Source organism: Vanessa tameamea, chromosome 6, assembly GCF_037043105.1.
Source record: "Vanessa tameamea isolate UH-Manoa-2023 chromosome 6, ilVanTame1 primary haplotype, whole genome shotgun sequence".
Taxonomy (NCBI): domain Eukaryota; kingdom Metazoa; phylum Arthropoda; class Insecta; order Lepidoptera; family Nymphalidae; genus Vanessa; species Vanessa tameamea.
In genome coordinates, this window is record NC_087314.1 from 13,895,482 (window position 1) to 13,919,248 (window position 23,767).

The following is a 23,767-nucleotide window of genomic DNA, read 5'->3' on the forward strand; positions in this document are numbered from 1 at the left end:
GCGTGAAGTCTCGCATAACGCTAACTAGATCTAATCTATACCTACCTCCGACACATGTTGTCTGGTACGTTACCTTCATTGGTATTGCAAGCTCATTTGCGGGATAATGATTTACTACAACCTTAACCGTTCAGAATTCCTTTATCCTACTTATATGTTAATTATAATTATTATATTATTATATTTCCAGCATGTTTAAACGGTTTTTTGGTGGCAAATTTAGTATAATTGGAAAATTCTTGACCTGAATTCGTGGTTTTACAGGGTATTTATTTATATAGTACGCGGTGATAGGTAATTTATCCGTTATGGCCTGTGCAAAAATAGTCTGTATGTACAAATGTACTTATACAAATTTTAGAAAGCGCATCCGACCAATTTAATCGGCCATAATTATTATCGGTGTGTATCAGTATAAGTGAGTGACGCTCGTGCTTTCGAGATATCTGAGTTTGTGTGAGACGAGATATGTATATAGATGTTCTACCGCCAAACATCGATACTTAGTTTTATTGTTCCGATTTAAAGGTAGAGTAAGTCAGTGTCATTACAGACATTGGTTCCCAAGATTAGTGGCACTTTGGCGATGTAAGGAATGTTTAATGGTGGTGGTGGTGTCACTTACCATTATCCTATTTACCAGACTGATCGAGTCCAAAATAATTCAAGATATCCAAATAATTTGACTGATTCCAAAAAAATAATTTAATTTATTAGCAAATAATAAACTAAACCTTTTTTTAGCACCAGACTCCTTAATCCGGCCCGTCCGGCTCGATCGTAAACATTGTGTATTGTGTAAGACGTTCTTTCATTCCGGCCGCATCGGGTTACTGTTCGGACACGCGATATCATACAAAAAAAGAGTTAAATGAAAAAGTTAATTAAACGAAATACAGGACAGGCTTTAGTAAAAAGTTAATATCGTATTAGAAACACTCACCGGTGCCGTCCTAATTAGATCTTGTTCTCCGCCTTCCGTTTATTAATTAAACTAATTACCGCGGGTCCAAAGCTGTAATGCACTCTTTTGTGTCCGCTACAAGTCCAATGAGAATCATTTTTATCGTCGCTTCCTTTTCTTTGAAAATTAAATTTGATTACATGATCTTAATGTCGTTTCAAGGATCCGTAATTACACTCGAAACCTTCAGCTTCACATCTATCTGTCTAAGAAAAATGCGTTACATTTCTAAATTAATTTTATTTTTCATAATTGGTGTTTCTTTTTTCATTACTTAGGTATATAATATATAGGTCGGAGAGAACTACCACTATGAGGATAGTTGATGTCAAGGAGGCTTGACATCATTATAAATGGTTACAGCTCTCGTGGGCGTCATCGGGAATGAATCGCACAAAACAAAGTATAAACTGTTTCATACAATTTAATTAAAGTTTCACGATTTTGAATCACTCCACAATTATAATTGCATAGTTACTAATATAAAAAAATATCAAACAGTTACAATCGAGTATGTCGAGTTATTTAGTATTCACTTTTCTACCCGCCGGTTTTATTTCGTATTACAATTCCCGGCACAGACTACAATAACACTACATATTTCCCGCCAAAATGTTAAGATGACGTCTCGCCTCCGCTCGAGGACTATCCTCGAATCTGATTGGCGGTGCGTATGATGCAATATTATAATAGTCATTTTGAATGTATAAGTAACATTTAACACGATAATAAACGTATCAATACAAATACAAATTAAGTTTATTTATCCTTTGTGTGTATCCCTTCAAACCAAACCTTTATTATTATTTATTTTTTTATTTTGTTATTATTAAAGCCAAAAATTTCACCTATTTGAATAGTGATAGCATTATTTCTTTATATCGTAAAACAAAACATCGTAATTGTGAATTAATTTGCGTTGCGGAAGGAAATATTTTCGAAAAAAGGGACCTTGACATGGTTAATCCGGCCCTAAGCATTTTCAACGTTTTCTGGGATCATCTTATGAAAGCGTATATATTACCCCACAAAAAAGTTACTACATAAGAGCTAGTTATGCAGTCGAGTTACAGGAGAAATTCATTTGTGTTTGTTCCTTGTATCAATGTCACGAGAGTCACATTTTCTCAGAAAACCATTAATATTTTTCTGTACACACACAATAAATAACAACATATTACATTTTGAGGGCTATTTACAATCCCAGAGCTGTAAACTTCCAACTGTTAACTTAGAGTTGTTTTAACAAAATAAGAATGCTTACGAAGGCATCACATTATATTTACTTACAATTTTATGTATTAAGTAAACATTGTATTAACAACTGAAGTAGAACCCAAGAAAAAGCCTACATACGTATACCTACTACCTAGTACCTATATTGCAATATAGCCTATCTACTATCCAACACCTCTGGACCCAGGTAGATACTTACACTAAACCCTAACCAGTAAAATGTTTGTATTAAATTATTTCCAATAACAACTTTCGCAAGAGCTTGGCGTATGCGGTGTTAGGAATTCGTTAAATTGTTAAAAGGATATTGAATAAAGTGAAAAGAAGTTAGTCGTGTATTTGTAAATCATATTGTGTTTGATTTGATATTTGGCAGTGAATCCGCTGGAAGACTGGATAAGTAGGTCTATAGTAATAAGTACATGTAGTGATTTAGTCGTTAAACGAAACTAAATACTTAATACTTACAATAATACACATTTACAGTAAAAATGCTATGCAAGATTAACTCACGAACATTAATTAATTTTCTAAGGCGCGATAATTTTATAATGGCAACGGGCAACGGCTGTCCACACCGCATCGCACGAAAACCGCGAGCATTTTAATTAAACTCGGTATAATTATAACGTCATGTAGGATTTTGTAATATGATCAAAGTGCAAGAACGTTTTGTTTTGGTTAAAGTTTTTGACACAATCACTTTAACGAGAACAACACGAAACTATCACATTAACAAACAAACGTTCGTCACGAAATTATTATAAATATGTGGCGCATAGTATTCATTATCTTGTCAAATGTTATGTATTGGCACTTTATTACGTACAATTCTTTAAGTTAATTAAAGCCAAGTTCTCTTATGGTTTTGTCGAAAAAATAAAATGAAATGAAAATGCATCTTACTTTAAAACTGACAGACACCCCATTAACTTTAACGCCTATTTCACCTTATGGGGTAGTTTTGCAATAATGCTGGAACATATATTTTTTTATTTCTAAACAGAGACATTTATAATATGAAATTTCATCCAATAATGACAGACTACCAAAACTTAGTGAGTGTCTACGTCGCAGAAGTAATCTCGCTATATTGGATTTAGTTTCGGAGCTCTCATGCTGAGTCATTGGTAAATTGCTTATACATATAGATAATGTATTTAATATATAAAAACATAACATATTATAGGATGATTAGGAAACACCAAGCATATTATTATTTATTAACATACGAAAGGTAGGTACATATACTATAATAAAATCAACATGTATCAAATCAATTTATTAAGTAAATAATTGAACAGTTTGATATACGCGCTAAATTAGTCGCTGTATCTTTACGTCATACAAAAGCACTTGGAACATTCGTTTACTTTTACACTCCGTTTATAAAAATATAAACATCAAGCCTGTCTTTATAAAAATTTAAGCCTTAGCGTTAGTTCTGTACAAACATGTTTTCATATATTATGTCGTAGCGGCTCTTACTTGGGTCACTTCCCCCTTTCCTAAAAAACTAGGACCCCCAAAAATATTGTCAAATAATCAAAACAAGCGTAATTCGTATCGTCCTATATAAAAATACATAATAGGTTACTGAAAAAAATACCAGCATTTACTATTCGTTTCCAACAACTATTTTACAATTTCCTTCTCTTGTAGATTGACCAGGTAAATTTATGTAATCAGCTCCACCGCCGACACTCTGGTTTTAGTTTTGGCCGTCGTTCTACTACCCCTATTATAACAACATAATATACCACAGGTGCCAGAACAATACATAGGCTAAAATTTTTATAAACAATGCCAATAATATACCCTCATATAATATATTGAATTTAATAACAATAATATATTTATCCATCTTGAACGATGTTTATGGTACACATTGTTTTAATAAACGGTGAGAAAAAATCTTCAATTGTAACATCTGCAAATCGGTCGGCTCTCTTCAAAGACCTCCTCACACTGAGGGTTTTCAGACGTTCTCGTAGTCACGTTTATTTCTACTATGAATACATTGATCGTCCACAAATACCATTAGTGACAGTAAATATGAGCAGTTTCTAAAATAACATCATTCGGAAATATATAAAATTACAATAATATATAGACTATATAATTCATTTTCTAGCTACAATAAAGCTGAGTATCACCGAGCAACACTTCCCCTATCTACGTCGTATAGTATGCCTCTCACCGGCTCGCTTATTACCTACTGCTATCGGTACACGTAACACGTGAGGACAGGCCGAGGCAGCCAGTCATCAATACCGCTTATTCTGTCGACTGTACTTAGAGCGATATTTTGTTGGAAAAGTTATATTAACATGTATTTCCTACGGTCACATCTGTAACCTGTACATTCTAAAGGTATCACTTTTAAAAAATAGCAATATAACTGTTACAATTGTACTCAGTGCAAAGGCGTTTGAAAAACAATGCTCTCGAAATATAAAATATATGATTATAGTCGAAACACTTTTGCACCGAAGGACACGCGCCGTACAAATAAAAGCATCGCTAAATATCGCTTACAATATAATGAAATTAGGCTTATCTATATTATGGATAATATAATCGATATTATTTAAGCTTCGGTAAAATAAAGCAAGTCAATTGTAGAAATCGCATACAATTCTCTGCCACACGACAACTCTAGTACAATAACTTTCAAATCATACAACAGAACACGAAGCATCACATGCGTTTATATCCGCTTGCACACTCTGGTTGTAATATTTAAAACGTATACTCCGCTGGCGACAGAAGCTGTGATTATGGTTGCAGTTCATTTATTTGAATTAACATTCCTATACAAATTTAAATTTTACTAAATGAGCCTCGAGTAAATTTCACTATATAAATTATTATTATTTATAATATCCTCTATAAGTTTCTAAGTGAAGTTTAGAAATGTATTATCAAATCCGGGTATACTTCGTTTATTTGCACTTACGTTAATAAAAAAAATATTTAAAAAAACATCGAATAAAACTCGTCCGTCTTATTTTCCTATAAAGCTCTATATACATATACTACACTGAAAATTCCCTAATATTTTTGTTCCCTGACTTTAGAGTTATTATAATAGGAACCTAATATCTATTGTACATTTTATTTCATTCAGTTTTCATTTCATTTCAATGAGACATTGATTTACTTTTAATCCATTCGTAAACTTGTTCGCCCGAGCAAAGTAACGCGTCGGTTTTACTTCCAAAAGCAAGCAAGCGGCTATCGGTACATCCAATACTTTCAATAGAACCATTAATTTTCATCGAAATACACGTCGGACACGTATCGTTTTATTCAAAAACGTCCGTCTGTCAGTCGATAATATAATTTTATTCCAATTATACAAAATTCGTGTAAATTTTAAAACTTAGCTACCATTAGTAAGCACCAAAGTCGTCGAATATTTGCTCACACGCAAATTACATTTATTTTAGTCGAAAATCTCCTTACACTTTTTTCACAAAACAAATTTTACAGCGAGTTCGTTACACGGTCGCTTTAATTAAGAAATTGAATGTATGATTCTATTTAGTATAGTATAACGTGTATTATTTACATACTGTATAATACAGCAACATAATGTATAGCCATAAAATTGAGCACAATAATTATTAGATGTATAATTTGGATAAATCGTAAATTCATAAATGATATCAACCCATCACGGGTCCTAAAGACCCCCCCCCCCCCTATGGGCTATAGATATGACATTCGGTTTCAAGGTCAAACCGTTTAATAACATTTTCAAATTTATTATTTGCATTACCTAAGAATGAATAAACACTAAATAAGTGCATTATTTCTAACAATTCTGGAGCAATTTGCACCATCAAAATATAGTGTAGCGTAATAGTTTAATTAATTTGGTTTTACTTCCCCACAACGATATAATGTATTACTTGTAAATAAACTCCTCCCCTATCTTGTACGACACCGGACGTATGCTTCGCTGGCACCAATATCCAGCCGTCAATATGTACTATACGATTAGGAAAATAAGCAAATATATATAACTTTCAACGAACTACTGCTAGAAAAATCATACAGCTCTTTGAAATAATTATTCACATTTTATTGTAACTATCACTGGCAAAGCATAAAATTACTTTGAAATATCGAGTGCGAATAATTTTACTATTCATTCGTAGAGGCCGTAGTTTGTACGTAAGACTAATATTTTCTTTAACAAAACATCGTAGACACCGGTCGCATGATCTTGAGATATTGCGCGCATCAGCTTTCTTTATTTCGTTTAAAAACGCCATCAACTGTCACAGGACACACAGTCGCAACACTCAACTAAAGCACATGTGACTGTCAGCGAGTGCCGTCTCTCTCCGACACGTGTGACTGCCGATGTAGTGTTAAGGAATGCCGTCTCTCTCTGACACGTGTGACTGCCGATGTAGTGTTAAGGAATGCCGTCTCTCTCTGACACGTGTGACTGCCGATGTAGTGTTAAGGAATGCCGTCTCTCTCTGACACGTGTGACTGCCGATCTAGGGTTAAGGAATGCCGTCTCTCTCTGCAAGTCTCTGTCGTGTAAAGGATGCGCTTCGTCGATTATTTCAAAGTCATTTTAAATTATTCATATATATTATTTCTATCAATATTTTATCAAAATAATAATTCGAATAATTTAATATTAGTTCGTAGAGAACTTGAGCATTGATAAAGATGTTCGAATTGCTTTCATTCATTAAATATTTCTATTATTATATTTATAAGGTCAATTATTTAGATACGAAATATAATCTTTTTACTGGAGAGTTTATTTGTACGACGATTGCACAAATGATTGATTAGATAGATTAAATTATTGCGTAAAATGAGCTTCGTATAAAACTTTCCTGGCTCCTCGAAACTTATTTGATTTAATTCGTACCGCAGTCGCCGTGACGACTCCTTCAAAATCTACGTCCTCTGACTTTACACAACAGTAAAGTCGATAAGTTTATTTTATATTACGTGTAAATTTTATTACTAATTTTTAGATATTACATCTTTATATATGTTGTATGAGCTTGGATACAAATATACAAACTATTTAAAAAAAAGATATACCTTAAATACCTTATAGTATACTCATATTTGTATAATTTCAAATATTACTTTGGCACATTCGCTTTCGTAACGGCAGATTAGAAATTTCCAAATTATTATTTTTTTTTTTTTTAAATTTATTTATCAACGAGTCGGGCTACATTCACACAGTGATCTGTTTTATCGGATACTTTTTGTCGGCCATGGTATCGTGGTTGCACGAACGAGTTCGCACGTCAAATACCGACCGCACGCAATACAACAATACAACTGTCAGACAAACAAAAGTACTAGCGGTCCGGTAAAGACTGTTCGTCTGTGTGAACGTGCACTAAAAGGTTGCATTGTTTTCAAAACGTCGTCAGATATATTACAACCTTCAATTCAGACTTTTAGTAATATTATATAAAAAACCATGCTATTCTGTGGAAATTCCACAAATTGCAAATTGAAATCTTGTAGTTTTGACGACCTCCTAGTCATTAAATCTAAACCTTAGAATAAAAAGTACCCGGAAAAGTTACGTGTGCGTTTCCAATTTTTTTTTCATTAGTCTTTATTCGAACTAATAAAATTCGAAACAAAATGTATCTTCTACAAACCGAATAGAATATCTACAAATACGAATATTTCATAACTCATGAAGGGAGTAAATAAAATGTCCGAATCCCAAAGTCGTTTGCAAAAGTGTAAAAGTACCTTAATGTACATAAATAATTTTGTCAATAACTTGGAATCCGATAACTAACAAAATATGAATTATAATTACTTGTAGAAAAATACTAGGAATAAAGAAATTTTAAAACGAAATTATAGACAAAACAAGAATAACAAATAATACACGGACGGAACTCCCGCGACAGACGCGTGAGTGAAAAGTGTCTCCAGCTCCCGGACTACAACTAGCGTTACATGGATCCACGAAACTTCGGAGCGCTCGTCTCTCTAATCATATTTGATACAAAACAGTCGGTATTAACTGATACTGTAAATACTTTTTTGAAAGCACACTTTTAAATATTTATAATAAATCCAATACTCACTTAAAAACTAAACAGGCAACCGGGGGAGACGGCGGAGAGTTTTAGGCGTATAGAGGGAGACCGGTATTATTTATTATTCTTTACACATAACATAATATATTCGATCGAATGAATCGAAAATTATAAAAAATAGTATATACAACAAGTCGACTCCCACACACTCGGTACCGGCGCCGCAAGTGGCGCGGCCACACTCCCGCGGAGCGCACGGGGCCCGCGCGCTGCAGACCGCTAGGGCGGCGCGGCGGGCGCGGCGGGCGCGGCTGGGGCGGCGGGGGCGGCGCGTCAGTCGCGCGCGCGCGTGGCGGGCGGAGCGGCGTCGCGCGGGGGGCGGGACAGCGAGTACGTCTCCGGCTGGAAGGTGGGCGGGCACTGCAGGTGCGGGTACTGCTCGGAGCGGTTGCTCTCCTGGAACATAGGGCGGTCATTTCCTTCGACGATTATCCTTGGGGTACGTACCGCCGACTCACGATTATTCGACGGCCAAACCTTTGTTGAATTTCAATAACGATTACAGAATATTTTAGTTCCTACGTTTGTGGGGTTGCATTGACATTTTAAAAAACGGGTAATACCCGTGTCTAGGGCGGTGGTGCCACCCATCGAGTGGTCAGCCTCGCCTGCCTTTCTATAATTAGCACGAGTGGAGTGGTCACCTGTCGCTGCAGGTCCCGTCGCGCACCGAACATGAGCCGCAGGCGCGACACCCCGCCCGAGCTGCGGAACACACTGTGACGTCAGAGCGGCTCTATAGCGGCGGACTTGTCCGGGGACGTAACACGAGGGGCGTCACGTCGTACCGGACTCTCTCTTTCGTGGTTAGGGACGGCTGCCGCGCCAAGAGCCAAACGCGATGTGTTATCGACATTCGTTTAAATTTTCTATTTGCTGAGAAATATATCGAAGATTTTGATGTTATCTTATTCTGCCTCACATATCCTCCTCCTGGATAGCAATTAAACTGAATATTATCGGTCATTCATTTTTTACTAGCCGAACCCACGGCTGTAGCCGTTCGAAATTTTAAAATTGTATAGCACACAAACTTTCTCCTGCACTTTACATTACAGTGGATACAGAGGTCCCTAAAAAGACACCCGAAGAACTAAATTGTAATGAATAAATCTCGTTACAATTTAGTTCTTTAACATCAGTAGTGATTGAACTCGCCGACGCAGATAGTACCGATGGGGTCCCCTTGTCGTTGACTTTATACTAGGAATCGTAAAGGTAAGAAATAACCTCTCGGTGGCGGCCGGCGTCGGCGGCGTCTGCGGGCAGTCGGCGCGAGCCTGCAACACACAAACGCGAGCCCTGAGCGAACGGACTGGGGAACGAGTCCGGCGGCCCGCAGTGCGCGTACTCACGTCGGCGGCGGGCCCGCAGTGCGCGTCGGCGCTCACGCGGCGCGGCGCGCGCGGCCCCACGGGCTCGTACCTGCGACACGCGACACGGCACACTTTACACTCCACTCCCAGATAAAATAAATACTAAACTAAACAAACTATAGTAGCGGCACGCTATGATGGCCGTTTTGACGTTTGCCCGCTCATGAAGTTTCGTATTTAATAAATAATTACATCAAAGGAGCAAATTGTTGTTCTTTATTGTAAATAGTGACGTGCAGTTAGTCACAAAATTTATCGAATGTGATTTCTAAACTACAAATATTAGGGTACCGCGAAGATAACTTTTTTATTTATTTTATTGCGTAAACGTGTACGTCACACTCTCACACTCGACCTCGTATTCGGTGTTATATTTGTGTTTTTTTATGTAATGTGTTTATAAAGTTATTCATTCTAATTCCAATTTTTGATTTAAATTGATTTCGTTCGAATATATTACTTAAACTTATTTTATATTTTTTTTATTAAACCTTTTTAATCAGATACTACTTGCAACAATAACTTGAATTAAATTACTTGCAAAAAAACAAAGATTTGAATATATTATATCGATAATAAATTTACATTTCACATCACTTTTTTAATGTGTCAAAACGGCCATCGTATCTTGCCGCTAGAATAACGAACTACTCGTACTAAACTAAACAACTTCCAAACAATCTGGTTCAGTATACGCAGAGCGTCGCTCACCCGTCATCGTGTCGCTGCGACAGCTCGCCGTAGATGACGTCGGGCACGATGCGGTCGAGGCGGCGCTGCAGTTCGCGCGCGCCCCCCGCGCCGCCCGCGCCCCCCGCGGCCCCCGCGGCCCCCGGTGGGGCGCGCTCGCTGTGCGCCTGTCTCCGCTCCTCCTCCTGCTTCTTCAGCATGAACTCCTCCAGCGTCACGAAGCCGACGAAGTTGTCCGGCTTGTGAACTTTCGACTTCGGCACCTGCGGGGCGACCCTCGCTCTACTCACTGATGCAGGTTTAAATGATGCGATGTTATTTCGTTTAGGATTCGACGGGAGAGAGAGTGAGCTAACGATAGAGAGAGGAGCAAAATTTCACTCGAGACGTGGAGCCGATGCCGTCGCTCACCTGTATGGTCGGCTTAGTCACGAAGTCGCTCTTCTCGAAGTCCAGCAAGTTCGGGTTGGAGGCGTGTATGTAGTTGATGGGCTTGGGCAGCTTGTTGGGCGCGGGGGGCGCGCGGGGCGCGGCGGCGGCGGGCGCGGCGGGCGCGGCGGGCGCGGGGGGCGCGGGGGACGCGTCGGGCGTCACGCGCCGGTAGCTGCGGTAGTGCTCCGTGGGGACCGGCACGCCCGACTGCTTGCCCTGCAACGCGAGTGCGTCGGAAGGTAAGGGTCGGTGCAGCGGCACATACATATTTATTTTTGGTAAACTTCACGCACCAGTTGTTATTTGAAATTTGTATTATTCTGTACGCATAAATAAAAATATAAAAAATCATACCAAGGAAATGAACACATACCTTCGCAGTTTTAGAGTCATCTTTGGGCCTGGCTCTCGAGAAGAACCTCAGGTACTTCCTGTCGAGGCTGGTGGCTGCCGCCTGGTTCACGTTCTCCTGCGACTCGCTCCGTCCGGCGCGATGCGTCAACTTCTTCAGGGAACCGAATTTCGACTTCTCCTTCTCCCTCTCCCTCTCCTTCTCCCTCTCCCTCTCGCGTTCGTTTCGCCTCTCGGAGGTTTCGTTGTCCGACTCCGTCTCCGAGTAATCGGTCTCCGAGAACTGCTTCGACAGCTCCATCTGAAAACGTTTTATAATGAAACCGGTAACGAACCGGTAATCGTCATCGGCGTCATCTCCGAGCTCCGCTCACCGCGGACGTCAGCAGCGACGGCAGCAGCGTGGCGCGGTGGATGAGCTGTATCCAAGCCAGCATGGCGTCGCGCGTATCGCACGCGAAGTAGAAGGCGACGCCCGTGTGGTACACCTTGAAGGCGTGCGCGCGGGACTTCACCTCGCCCGCCGCGCACACCGTGAACCCCTCCAGGTAGATCATGCAGTCGGCGCGCGAGCACTGCAACACGAGCGGGCGTCAGGGCGGGCGGCGCGGGGCGGCGCGGGGCGGGGCGGCGCGGGGCAGGGCGGCGCGGGGCGGGCGGCTACCTCGGGCGAGCGGTAGGCGTAGAGCAGGTTGTGCGCCAGCAGCAGGTGTCGCGCGGCCCAGCGCGGCTGCGGGCCGGCGCGCGCGCGCACGCGCTGCCACACGCGCCCCGCCGCGCCGCGCGCCGACAGCGAGCGCGCCGACACGCTGCGCCGCTCTGCGTACCGGATAATAGTATAGGCCATGAGCGTGGTTTACATTTTTAAAGACTTCCCTTCTGAGGCTTACGGACTACTGAGATTACGATTTAGATTCTTTCGACTCACGCTTCTCGGGGGAAAAGGTGGGTCACCACTACGTATGCACGGACGAGACACAACGACCCTTCAAACGCACTCACTGGCCAGGATGGAGTTCTTCTTCTTGAGACTGCGCGACTTGGATGTGGGGAAGATGCCGCGCGCGGCGGGCGGCGCGGGCGACGGCGTCGTGCTCGGGGACGCGAGGGGCGCGGGCGGCGCGGGGGCCGCGGCGCCGTCGGCCGCCAGCGCGTCGGCCGCGCCGTTGAGCGCCGGCATGGCGCGCCGCTCCGACACCACCAGCTGGATGTCGCGCTTGCTGATGGGCCGCAGCGACTGCAGCGACTGCGACGGCTGCGCGAGCGAGCGCGGCGCCTCGCGGGGCTCGCGGGGCTCCCTGGGCGGCGCGTCCCGCGGGGGCGGCGGGGGCTCGCGCGGCGCCCGTTGCGTGTGCGAGGGACGCGGGGGAGGCTCGGGGGGAAACTCGGTCGGTCTGTATCGTTCGGTTATTCGTGGCTTGGGGTATCTGAAACGACGTGGTGGTGTGTGAGTATATAAATATAATCGAGTCTTGAATTTTACTAAAAACCCGAATTAGAATAAGGAAGTAATCCATATTGAAAAATTTACTTGACAGGAATCGGTATTTGATCGTCGCTACTCGTGTCGTCCGCCGAAACCTTCGTCGATGCCCTCGTCTCCTTTTTTTCGATCCTCCTGAATTCCCTCGACACCGTCCTCTCGCTCGCTTCGACTCGGTCGCTGAGCACCACGTTCACGGTCTCGACGATTTCCAACTTGGAGTCCTCGTCGATCGGTCGAATATCCTCGTCGGTGAAAGCGTCCGTTCTCTCGTCGTCGACGTTAGCTCGTCGATTTCTCTGCTGAATCGCCTCCTCGATCTGCGAGCTCGACTTCTTGAAGTCGAGAATCTGTCCCGCCTTCTCCAGACGAGGTAGCGTCGGCCCCTCCGCGGTGGGCGTGGTCGGGGACTCCGGGATGGTCTGCGCCGCCAGCGGGCCGAGCTCCGACGACGGCTCGAAGTCGTACGCCGGCGTCGAGTGACTCTTGTCGAGTTTCCCGCGACCGGGCGCGGGGGGAGGAGTGGGCGACGGGGCGGGGAGCGGAGCGGCGAGCGGGGCGGGCAGCGGAGCGGGCAACGGGCGCGGGACGCCCAGACAGGTCCGCGGCCGAGGCGACAGCTGGAGGCCCGTGCTGCACGACACCGCCTGAAACGATTTACAAAAATGAATACGTTTATTATCGGCGGTTCCGAACATTTCTCAACTTCAACTTCAAAACGCAGAATTACCTTGTCGCGGCGGTAGAGGGTGGAGTCGTCGGGCTCGGGGCTGCCGCCGTGCGCCCAGCGCTGCTGCTGCAGCTCCCGCCAGAACTGTAAGGGAGGTCGGCGTTAGGTGGGTGTGTAGGTGCGCGGGTGCGCGGGCGCGGGTGCGCGGGCGCGGCACTCACCCGCTCGAGCGCGGGCGGCGGGCGCGGCGGCTGCTCGGCACCGCACACGGAGTGTCGCCGCGCGCGCCGCGCCGCCGGCTTGGGCGGGTACAGCCTGCGGACACACCACGCCGTGAGCGATCGGTTTATCGTGCACTAACTTTTCCTTTACTCTCTTGCTTACGTTCGATCTACTGAATTTACATATATTACGTTAAATTTATAAATATTGTATATAATAAATTTTATCTAAGGCCTGACGGAAGGACGACATTTAACGTTGAATACGGTACGTTCGGTATAGAGAGAGATACGCCCCCGAGGAGAGGTCGCCGCGCTGGTCACCTGTTGGCGTCGGGGTGCGTGGGCGAGGCGGGCGGCGACAGCTCGCTGTCGGACGACGAGGGGGAGCGCGGCGCGGGCGCGGGCGGGGGCGGCGGCGCGCGCTCGGCGCGGGGGAACTCCAGCTCGTACCTGCGGGCACGGAGCGAAACGGGGCTCGAGGCTCGAAACAAACGACGTATCGAACCAAATATAGGGAAGTCTTGAAAACCTGTGCAATCTGAGATGTGCGTGCAGGGGCGGCAGACGTGGCCTCGCGCGGGGCCGCGGCGCCCGCAGCGGGGGGGTTGGCAGCGCGGGGAGCGCGCGGGCCCCCCGGCGACGCAGTCGCAGCTGCAGGTCGAGCCCGCTGCGCGCCGTGTGCGCGCACAGCCGCTCCACCGCCTCGCCGCTCCACCCGATCACGCACTTCCCGCCCACCTGCAGCACGATTACCACTGTACCGAATCATTCGCCACCAAATATCATTAAAATTTAACCTAAATTCGTTATCAATTAGTTAATTTATCTTTAATTTGCTTTTCTACTAGAAACTAATACTAGCCACTGCTACCTAAAATTAGTCACCGTTTAGACCATCAAATCACTTTACCTACACAATTTACCAAACCAGGTTAAAGACAACACTGATCATATCGATATACAACCCATTCAGTGACCAAATCATACTTTAGTTGCAGTTTAATATGTAAAATTGCAATTGATTTTACAATTAGTGCCGGATTGATTGATTTGCAAGGTGGTCTGCGGATCTCCTGCCAGCAGTTATCCCGGCGGGGGGGGCGGTACCTGCACGATTTCGTCGGCCTCGTGCACGAGGCCCGAGGCGTGCGCAGGCGAGGCGAACCGGATGTGCGCGAGCTGGTGGTGTCCGCAGAACGACGGCACCACCTCGAAGCCCAGCGCGCGCTCGCCCTGGCGCAGCGACACGGCGCCCAGCCACGCCGGCTGCAGGATGGTGGGGTCCGACACGTCCTGCGTACGCGCACGGGACGGGTGTTATATTTTCCTTAATGCGTGAAAATGCTGCCATAATCGATCTGAAATCACCTGAATGATATAATCCGCGACGGCAGCGACTGCCGCTGCGGCCGCGGCCACCGCTCGGGCAGGTTGCTCGGCAAACCTGTCTCTCTGGGCACAAGTGGCCGCTTCCAACGATAGCTTCAACAGGGCCGCCTTACGTTCTGCAAGCGGTGACCCCGAGCCCAGCGGCCACCTGAAATTAAATACATGTAATTCAAGAAATCCTAATAAAAGGTCACGTGCAATTACGCAAAAGAATATTTAATTACAATGAAAATAACAATAATGAATAAATTCATAAAATAAAATACTTTTTTGCCCTATTGTTCTAATACATTTTCTAAAAATACTCATATAGGGCAACATAACTTCTGAAGCCATGATGTTTTATTTTATTTGAAGTGTGGCTACATTGAATTTGACTACAAACTAGTAGTTGGTCAAGCCGTTGGCTGGTAAGTCCCATCATGTGTATATTCTCATTTAATCCTCTTGTGTTTGCTATCACAAATACTAAAGTTTTTTATTATGAATTTTAATAAATCATAGCATTTCATAAATAGCAGTTATTAATTATTTATTTATCATGATACAGTCTGCCTGAATCTATGTTGCTCAAATGGCAAATCATTATGAGTAATATTATTTTTACATGATTTAGGTTTAGTTACCAGATACAAAGTCTTAATACATATATATTTATATGTCAAGTGTATAAGAGGCATACATGCAATGGCACTTGGCTATAATATTCAAAGATAATATTATGCGGAATAATTTGCCACGACTGAACTTTAACAATTATGATACTCAAAGTTACAGTTACCTATCTAACCAACAAACGAGAGGCTTAACAGCATGCACAGTCCTTGCAACATCAGCCAAAGAGTGAGTCTCTAAGCGAGCGTCAACATGATGACGTAACGCTCGAGCTAGAGAGGCTGCTGCAGATGACACTCGTAGAGCTAACTGTTGCACACATTCTCTTGAAATCTCATAGTGCTGAAAGAGTGTTAACAATTATTAAAAACAAATATTTTTCAGCTTTATTTATAATAACTAAACCAATCCATATTTCTCCTTCATTCATGAATATGAATCAAAAGAGAGTAAAGCAAATATGTTATATCAGAGCCATAAGTAATGTAGTTTATATAACAACAACAACAACACAAAAACAGATAAGTGTTAATTGGCTGTTGTGAACAATAAATTGAGTTATGGAATCAACAGACACTTATATATGTAATTATACAATGTAATACAATACATACAAAGTTTCGTAAATGTTCTACTGCCTCTAACAACAATTCTTGGTGGCCTATTATGTGAATACCGAGATATTCCAAGTCATCACATCGAAGAGTCAGCAATTTCTCGCCATTTAATCCTTTCTTGTGTAGCTCTGGCACATACTGCGCCACTTTGGGTCCCAATCCTGCAACAAAACACCGCCTGTGACTCACCCTCCGAAAGCATAGCTCTCGCAAGTCGCAACACCCCAGTACAAACCTGACATCCATTCTGCGACTTGGTCCGGGGACCATTCAGCAATATTTAAAGTTCCCATTGCGTTATCTCAAACATGCGTATAAAGGGTTACTTTGAATAAACATTTTTTATTTATTAAATGTGCAAAATATTTATCAGCCAGCCGACCAATGTTTATTGTCAAATCTTTACTGCAATCGAAATGTCAAATCGTAATGTCAAAACTCTAATTTGATACAGACAAAATATCCTTAAATACTTTGAGAATATTTTTGTCTGTACTTTTGAGTATTTTATAATTTTGAGATATCATCTTACTACTTTACCTCTTTTTTAATAGTTACGTTTGTTTTCATAATTATGCAACGACGTCCAATGCTCGCAATGTAGTTAGCGTAGTTCAAATTTTATCAAAAGATTACTCTACCTCTTACTAGATGTCGCTACGTACCATACATAACAATAAACAAGGGTAACGTAATTTTAATGTTGTTATAACAACACTTAGTTCTTTTTGTTTTAAATGTTTAAATAATGTATAATATAACAGGCATTATGAAATAAATTAACAACATTTCAGAATTAAAATAAATGGAATGAAAAAAGAATCGGTTATTTCTCTTAATTTTATGAAAATTAAGAGAAATAATATTAAACTCTGTCCATTTGGTTATCCACAAGAGAGTGGAACAATGTAACATTTTGATAATTCATTTGATTATACTATAGGTATGTATATAGGTAAATATCAATTGTCTATTACATATTAACGTTGAATACATTTTTGTCGTTTGTAATACAAAACAATATAATCATCAATTTATTCATCAATTACAGCTTTGCATCAATCGGAAAGTTATTAGATGCCCGTGTGTTTTTGATTCCAATCGATCAAACGTTTCGTGGTAGGAAAGAGACTTTCTATCGTAGCACCTTTTTTATATTTTTCAAGCTGACTCTTCTTTGATTGATTCCAAGCTTGTGGCTGATCAGTTTTTGAATTTGAACTTTCATTGTTAATGAAAATGGCAACTGCAGCGACGTGCTGATGCAGCGACCCTCGAAGCGATAAGCCGGCCTTGCAGCCACACTGCGTCGTGGATATTGTGCGGTCCCCATTCAACTATAAAAATGCATTCTTATTATTATAACAATAAAATAGTGTAAGAGTTAAAAAGCCAAGCGACAAAGAAATTGATCCTATGAAATATTCAATGTTCACTGGATACAAAAAAAAAATCGAATGGTTCATTAATTTATAGTTATGAACAAAACAACACAAAAATTATGTTTTTAATCGGACAAGGACCACAGCATCAGTGCCATACATCATGCTTTGAGGAAAACGAAAGAGTAAAGCATTAATTTATTAGTGCAAAATGCTAGTGAAATTGCTATGAAACTAGAATCTACAATTACTCTAAAAATACTTATTTAGTTTGAATGTACACACACACATCAGCCCGCATTCGTCCACTGCTGGACATAGGCCTCTCCAAATGCACGCCACTGTGGTCTTTCTTCGGCAACTCGCATCCAGCTCCTGCCAGCCGTCTTGCGCAAATCGTCACTCTACCTTGCCTGAGGACGTCCTACACTACGTTTGCCGAGACGCGGTCTCCACTCTAGAACACGTTTTCCCCAACGGTTATCGGTTCTACGACAAATATGGCCAGCCCACTGCCACTTCAGCTTACTAATACTTGAATGTACGATCTTGCATATTTACTTCAACGAGTTGTTATCCTTATACAAGTAACTGTAAAAATTCATGATTTAGTGTCGTTTGCATCAGATCTTAATAATACAATTTACAATATATTTTTTTTTCATATACCTTCAACGTAACATCGTACGAAGGGTTTGTTACCCTAGTTTTGGTAACACTTCCCTCGATGATACGTTTACCATCTACATCGATAATTTCTCTCACGTTGGAGACATGCCTGCTTTCGAACAGTTTTTTACCTAAAATTCAATTCAATAATAAGCGACAACACATTCACTCGGAAGGGTTGGATTTCTAATTTTTTTTGGTACATTACTTACCTTTTGATATCGATTTTGCACGAAAAAAATGTAAATTGATTGATTGAAAACCACATTGGATTATCGTCGAGGTCATAACGTAAATTATTTTCGATTAATAATGACCTCGAAGTGCGTATGAATCATGTACTACTTGGGAAGGCGCCAGTCAGCTGGGCATCTACGTATTGTCACCACTGTTCCGCGAGATGGCGCAACAGTAGGCGCATCGCGATACGCACGGGGCCTATAAGTAGTTAAGTTTAATTCAGTTTTGCAGGCTTTTTATTGCAAATAATTAAGTAGGTACTTAAATATAAGTACATATCCTCTTGTTTGTCGTATTCATTACCTATTTAGAAGGAGTACTTATATTATACACGTTAATTAGGGATTCACTAAATATTAAGGCACATTGTATGTATATATATATATGTATGTACCTACGATTACTATGATCGCACTGAATGAAATGGTGTCATTAATAACTTTTGGTTAAGTAGATTTTAAGGCCGATTTCAAAAAGTTAATAACAAATAGTCAGAATATCTAATATAGTATCACGTTTGCAAACAAACAAAGTTACAAATAACAAGTATGTCTTGGCGTTATGGAATAAGGGATCTTCATTACCTATACTACCGGTTTAGTTAATTAAGTATTCATTTCTCGAAAGTGTACCTATATGTTCGTATAGGCACAAAATTCAAAATTGCTCCAATTTTAATAGATATACCTACCTACCTAGGTAGTTAGTACCTAAATACCTACCTATTACTTGTCAAAAATATCGACAGAATTGATAAAATTCATAATTAATCGTCGTACATAATTTGAAGCTTCGAAGCTTTTTCAATTTAGTTTTAAATTTTTATTCAATTAGTTTATTTAGATAACGCTGATTTAGCCTAAAATTGGTCGTTTCGTGTGATACGGATGATTATTTTTATAGACTCTGTGATTGATTTGATATAAAATTAAATCAGGTATGACATTATTAACTATTCTTTGACATGACTTAATCTGACATTAAAGTTAATTAATTTTTTGAAATGTAATGTACCTAAATATTTTATTTTGTTATTGTTTATTGAATGTTCTTTTGTCTATTTTTAATTATTTTATTATTTTGACATTGAATTATTGATATTATTTTTAATTAGTTATGTGATTTTATAAATTGAATTATATTGTTAAATTTAAATGTAAACTGAGGAATTATTACAATAATGTTTTGGTCGTCAACTTAACTAAGGCGTTGGATTACTGTAATGTTAGATAAGTATAAGTTTCTTTTCTCTAAGTGTGTAAATAAAAAAAAATGCACGAGTGATATAAATAAATACAAAACGTCATGTGCCAATAAAATATAGGTACTTACCATTTATTATTATATATTATTACTTATTTACTTTGAATTCAACAATTACATTTTAGCATTCATAATTCTTCATTAATCTAAAGTTTACACGTTGTTTCCCTATTGTTGCAACTAGAGTCTAGTGTTTAGACTTTCCTTAACATGATTAATTTTTTTTAAATGAAATTATCACAACTGTTACAGCATCAAAGTAGTTTTACATAGTTGAAAAAATATGCGAAAAAAACCCCTAAAGATCCTGTCTACGGTTACATCGCCATGACAGTTTATAGTGTAGGTAGGTAGATAAGTACCTATAGGTTTGGCAATATTTTCCTTTTATTCTAAAGGTGATATTTATGTTTCTTTAAGTAGCTTTGAGTTTATCGCCACTACTACTTTCAATCTTCGATACATTTAATTATTGGAATCACAAACATTTATATTTAGTGGGTAGATAGACGGTCGACTCGACAATTATCGCGCCTTTACAGCTATTTACGTTAAATATATCTCGAACGAGATTTGATGGTGACAAATAACCGCATACCGCACAAATAGATAATCTATTCGTCGAGTTACATTTAGATAAACGTTGAAGAATGCGTGTTACATGTCGCCGAGACAGTAACGTCCCACGCGAACATCCATTCAGAAAACGCGTATTGACTAGCCTCCTCCATAAAATCACATTTAATCGTCACTACCGCGGGATCGGCACCTCTGTAATCGGAACACATTCTAGAAGGGTGTGCGTCCTCTACCGCCCGCTCTCGACCCGAGTCCGCTGGAACCTTATCAGATGTTATCTCTCATATTTATTGGAGCATCAAAGAACGGGTCGAACTCGCCGGTGTAGCGCGGTAGCGCTCTTAAACCCGACAATTTAATACCTCTCATAAAAGCGGCCACTAACCGACGGTCGCCGACGATAATTTCTCTTATTGTCTCGATAAATTAGCTTAATTAGGGCGTAAAAAAACGTCCGACGAGGAATCTAGTGCGTCCTCGTGGGTGGGCCGGTGACGCGTACGGCGGGCAGATGATATGTCTAATTAGTATTGGGCTTCTGCAGCCGCTGCGGTGAGCACTGTATCGTAGAACGATTTGATATCGTATTGTTGGTGGTAGCTTCACTTAATGTAGTTTGTAAAACGACGATTCAAAATTCTTTGTAAAAGCCTACTTGAATAAAGTATATTTTGATTGATTTCGCGCTACGGAACTTACGAGCTACAGAGATAGGTAAATACATAATACATACCTACATAGATAATTTAAATCGTCATCACAATCATCAATCCATTAAGAAAATAACGAAACGTAACAGCTATTCAAGTAGATATATCTAAATTATTTTAACATATTATTTCTTTTTTGAGTGTCGTTTCAGTTTTTTGCCTACGTAGGTATTTATTTTTATATCAATGGGATTAAACGTCTGATAGATATAAAAACTATAGAACATAGCATTTGACGAAGGTCCGACTTTACCTGACGCCTGTAATAAAGGCCCAAAACTTTAAATTAGCGATGGTATCTTGTATTTATCTACGTAGAGGGGAGTTGTAAATTAAACTTCGATGTCTCGATGATATCATATTGAAATGTTGAGAGCTTCAAATTGATTGCATTTTTTGTTTGTTACTTATTGTTAGAGGATGAGGCAAGGGACTACATTACGTTACCTACTATTGTAAAATGTAGGTATGTATCTAATATGTTCATCCGTTCGTCCATCGTATAAAATTCAATAGTAATTATTTTCAAAAGTAATATTCAAAAGTAGTAGTAGTAATTTAGTCAATAGGTATCATAAATTTTGATGGAAATTGATGGCAAATGTTTTTTAAGAACATTTTAGCAAAATTGACATTGCTTTAAGTAGTAAAGGTATTCTAGCTATCTAATGAGTGTCGTTCTTCAAACTCTTATAAGTTTAAACTATAATCAGCTTACTATAAATACTGAAGATAAAATGATCTAAGAGCAATATATAGTTACGTAACGTTACTACAATACAAATAATAAAATAATAACAATATAATAAAGAACAATAATTTAATGTGTTAAATGTAACAAAACTTAAATTAAAATTAATTATAAATAAGTATATAAAAACAGTAACAGCGCCGTTGCCCTGCTGGAGTAGCTGGGGCTCCTCAATGCTATTAATAATTGTAATTAGACTACTAAATGATCCGTGAGTATTCATAATATTATCATTAGTTATCATGTTTCACTAACGTTATTTATCGAGGAATGGTCGACATGCTTCGGGAAGACAACGGTTTCATCGTCGTGGAGCGGACGCGTCGAAGCATTCTCATTAAGTAAATAATAATAATAGGTAAATAATTATTTATTTCTCCTCAACAACCGAGACAGCTTAAACAACACAGGAATAACTAACAGATAGTCAAATATTTCTAATTTGTCCGGATGAAACTATTTTTCTAATGGCAAGTAAGTACCTACCTACTTACCCACAGACTTGCTAATAATTAATCTGATGGTCATGAAAATAAAAATAAAAACCACATGAGGCTGCCTATTAAAGGTATGATTTTTTTTTTCTCTAACATAATTAAATATCCACAGACCTTACGTCCGTGCCTTTATCATTTCTATTGGTATATTTGATGGGCCTGCATGTTTGTGTTTTTCGGCCGCATTAGCATTAGCATTGTAAATTTCCCACTGCTGGTCTAAGGGCCTTCTCTTCCTTTGAGGAGATGGTTTGGAACATATTCCACCACGCTGCTCCAATGCGGGTTGGCGGAATACACATGTGGCAGAATTTCGTTGAAATTAGACACATGCAGGTTTCCTCACGATGTTTTCCTTCACCGCCGAGCACGAGATGAATTATAAACACAAATTAAGTACTTGAAAATCCAGTGGTGCCTGCCTGGGTTTGAACCCGAAATCATCGGTTAAGATGCACGTGTTAGATTTTTTTATAGAGTCTCAATACATTATGTCAGGATATTTTAAGATAATTTCTATTTCTTTATTACTTCATTATATTTTAAGGTTATAGGACAATAAAAGATTATATATGAAACACAAATATTTATTTAGCCATTATCAAAATCAAAATATACTTTATTCAAGTAGGTTTTACAAGGACTTTTGAATCATCATTTAACAAACTATTTAAAATAAAGCTACCACCGGTTCGGAATGTAGATTCTACCGAGAAGAACCAGCAAGAAACTCAGTAGTTACTCTTTTCAATATCCAAAAATACAGTCATGTTAGTTAAATACAATTATACTAACTTTGTATATATAATACTAACTTTGTATATTGATAATTGCAAAAACACAATTCATATATTCATCAATAATTTAACAAGCAATAACAATTATACTATATCACAAAATTATATCGTACCTTTAATGTTAGCAGCAGCTGAAAAGTAAAAGTAAAGTGTTCTGTACCGAGCTTCCATCACTTATATAAGCCTCACTACAAATCACGTGACTCACAATATTGAACAGAAAAGTCAAAGTACCCTCTTATTTAATATCAATGTTATCAACACAATTCAAAAATAACTTAAATTAAATTATTATTATTACAGAATTGATTAAAACATACAATACATAGTGTAAGCCTTGTTTCAAATCAAATCAAATCAAAAATCTTTATTCAATATAGAAGTGTTTACACTTGCTTATTGATTGTCAAAAATCTAGTTTGTAATTGTCTAATTATTTATTTATTTCTTACTTAATCTGACACACGCGTTCTAACCACTGGGCCATCTCGGCTCTCCACTGGGCCATCTCGGCTCTACCGGCCGCACCACAATCATTCTCTTAAATAATAATTAAATACCTTGTAATAGGTACGAATAGTAAGATGTTATTCATATATTACGACATTATTGCGATAACTTTAAAGAGACTGATCAATATATTCGAACACCTACCGCATTCTGTTAATATATTATAGTAATATAAACATTTTTATGTCTTTATTAGGTATTTCACG

General features: G+C 40.0%; 1 protein-coding gene across 2 annotated transcripts; it reads right to left on the reverse strand.

Moving 5' to 3' along the window:
* Positions 1 to 7,534: 7,534 nt before the first annotated feature.
* Cnk (connector enhancer of ksr) lies at positions 7,535 to 16,575 on the reverse strand. Of its 2 annotated transcripts, XM_064215124.1 has the most exons (20): positions 16,399 to 16,575; positions 16,161 to 16,324; positions 15,713 to 15,888; positions 14,911 to 15,079; positions 14,650 to 14,835; positions 14,072 to 14,280; positions 13,864 to 13,992; positions 13,540 to 13,633; positions 13,379 to 13,462; positions 12,697 to 13,295; positions 12,168 to 12,592; positions 11,830 to 11,984; positions 11,540 to 11,740; positions 11,188 to 11,466; positions 10,794 to 11,030; positions 10,404 to 10,645; positions 9,672 to 9,741; positions 9,547 to 9,596; positions 8,961 to 9,021; positions 7,535 to 8,712 (listed from the first exon to the last, which is right to left on the reverse strand). In XM_064215124.1, exons 1-20 carry the CDS (start codon positions 16,454 to 16,456, stop codon positions 8,590 to 8,592), a joined length of 3,711 nt encoding a protein of 1,236 aa, XP_064071194.1. In that variant the 5' UTR covers positions 16,457 to 16,575; the 3' UTR covers positions 7,535 to 8,589. The 2 variants fall into 2 exon arrangements, with proteins under 2 accessions (XP_064071194.1, XP_064071193.1); XM_064215123.1 differs by having other exon boundaries at positions 9,547 to 9,741.
* Between the last annotated feature and the right edge of the window lie 7,192 nt (positions 16,576 to 23,767).

Bases quoted from the DNA above. Each gene is read 5' to 3' on its own strand.
- Cnk (XM_064215123.1), bottom strand. From the start codon at position 16,456: ATGGGAACTTTAAATATTGCTGAATGGTCCCCGGACCAAGTCGCAGAA. The intron at 11,467-11,539 runs GTGAGCGGAGCT...AAACGTTTTCAG, and splicing joins CGTCGCTGCTGACGTCCGCG to ATGGAGCTGTCGAAGCAGTT. The intron at 8,713-8,960 runs GTGACCACTCCA...CCTATGTTCCAG, and splicing joins GACGGGACCTGCAGCGACAG to GAGAGCAACCGCTCCGAGCA.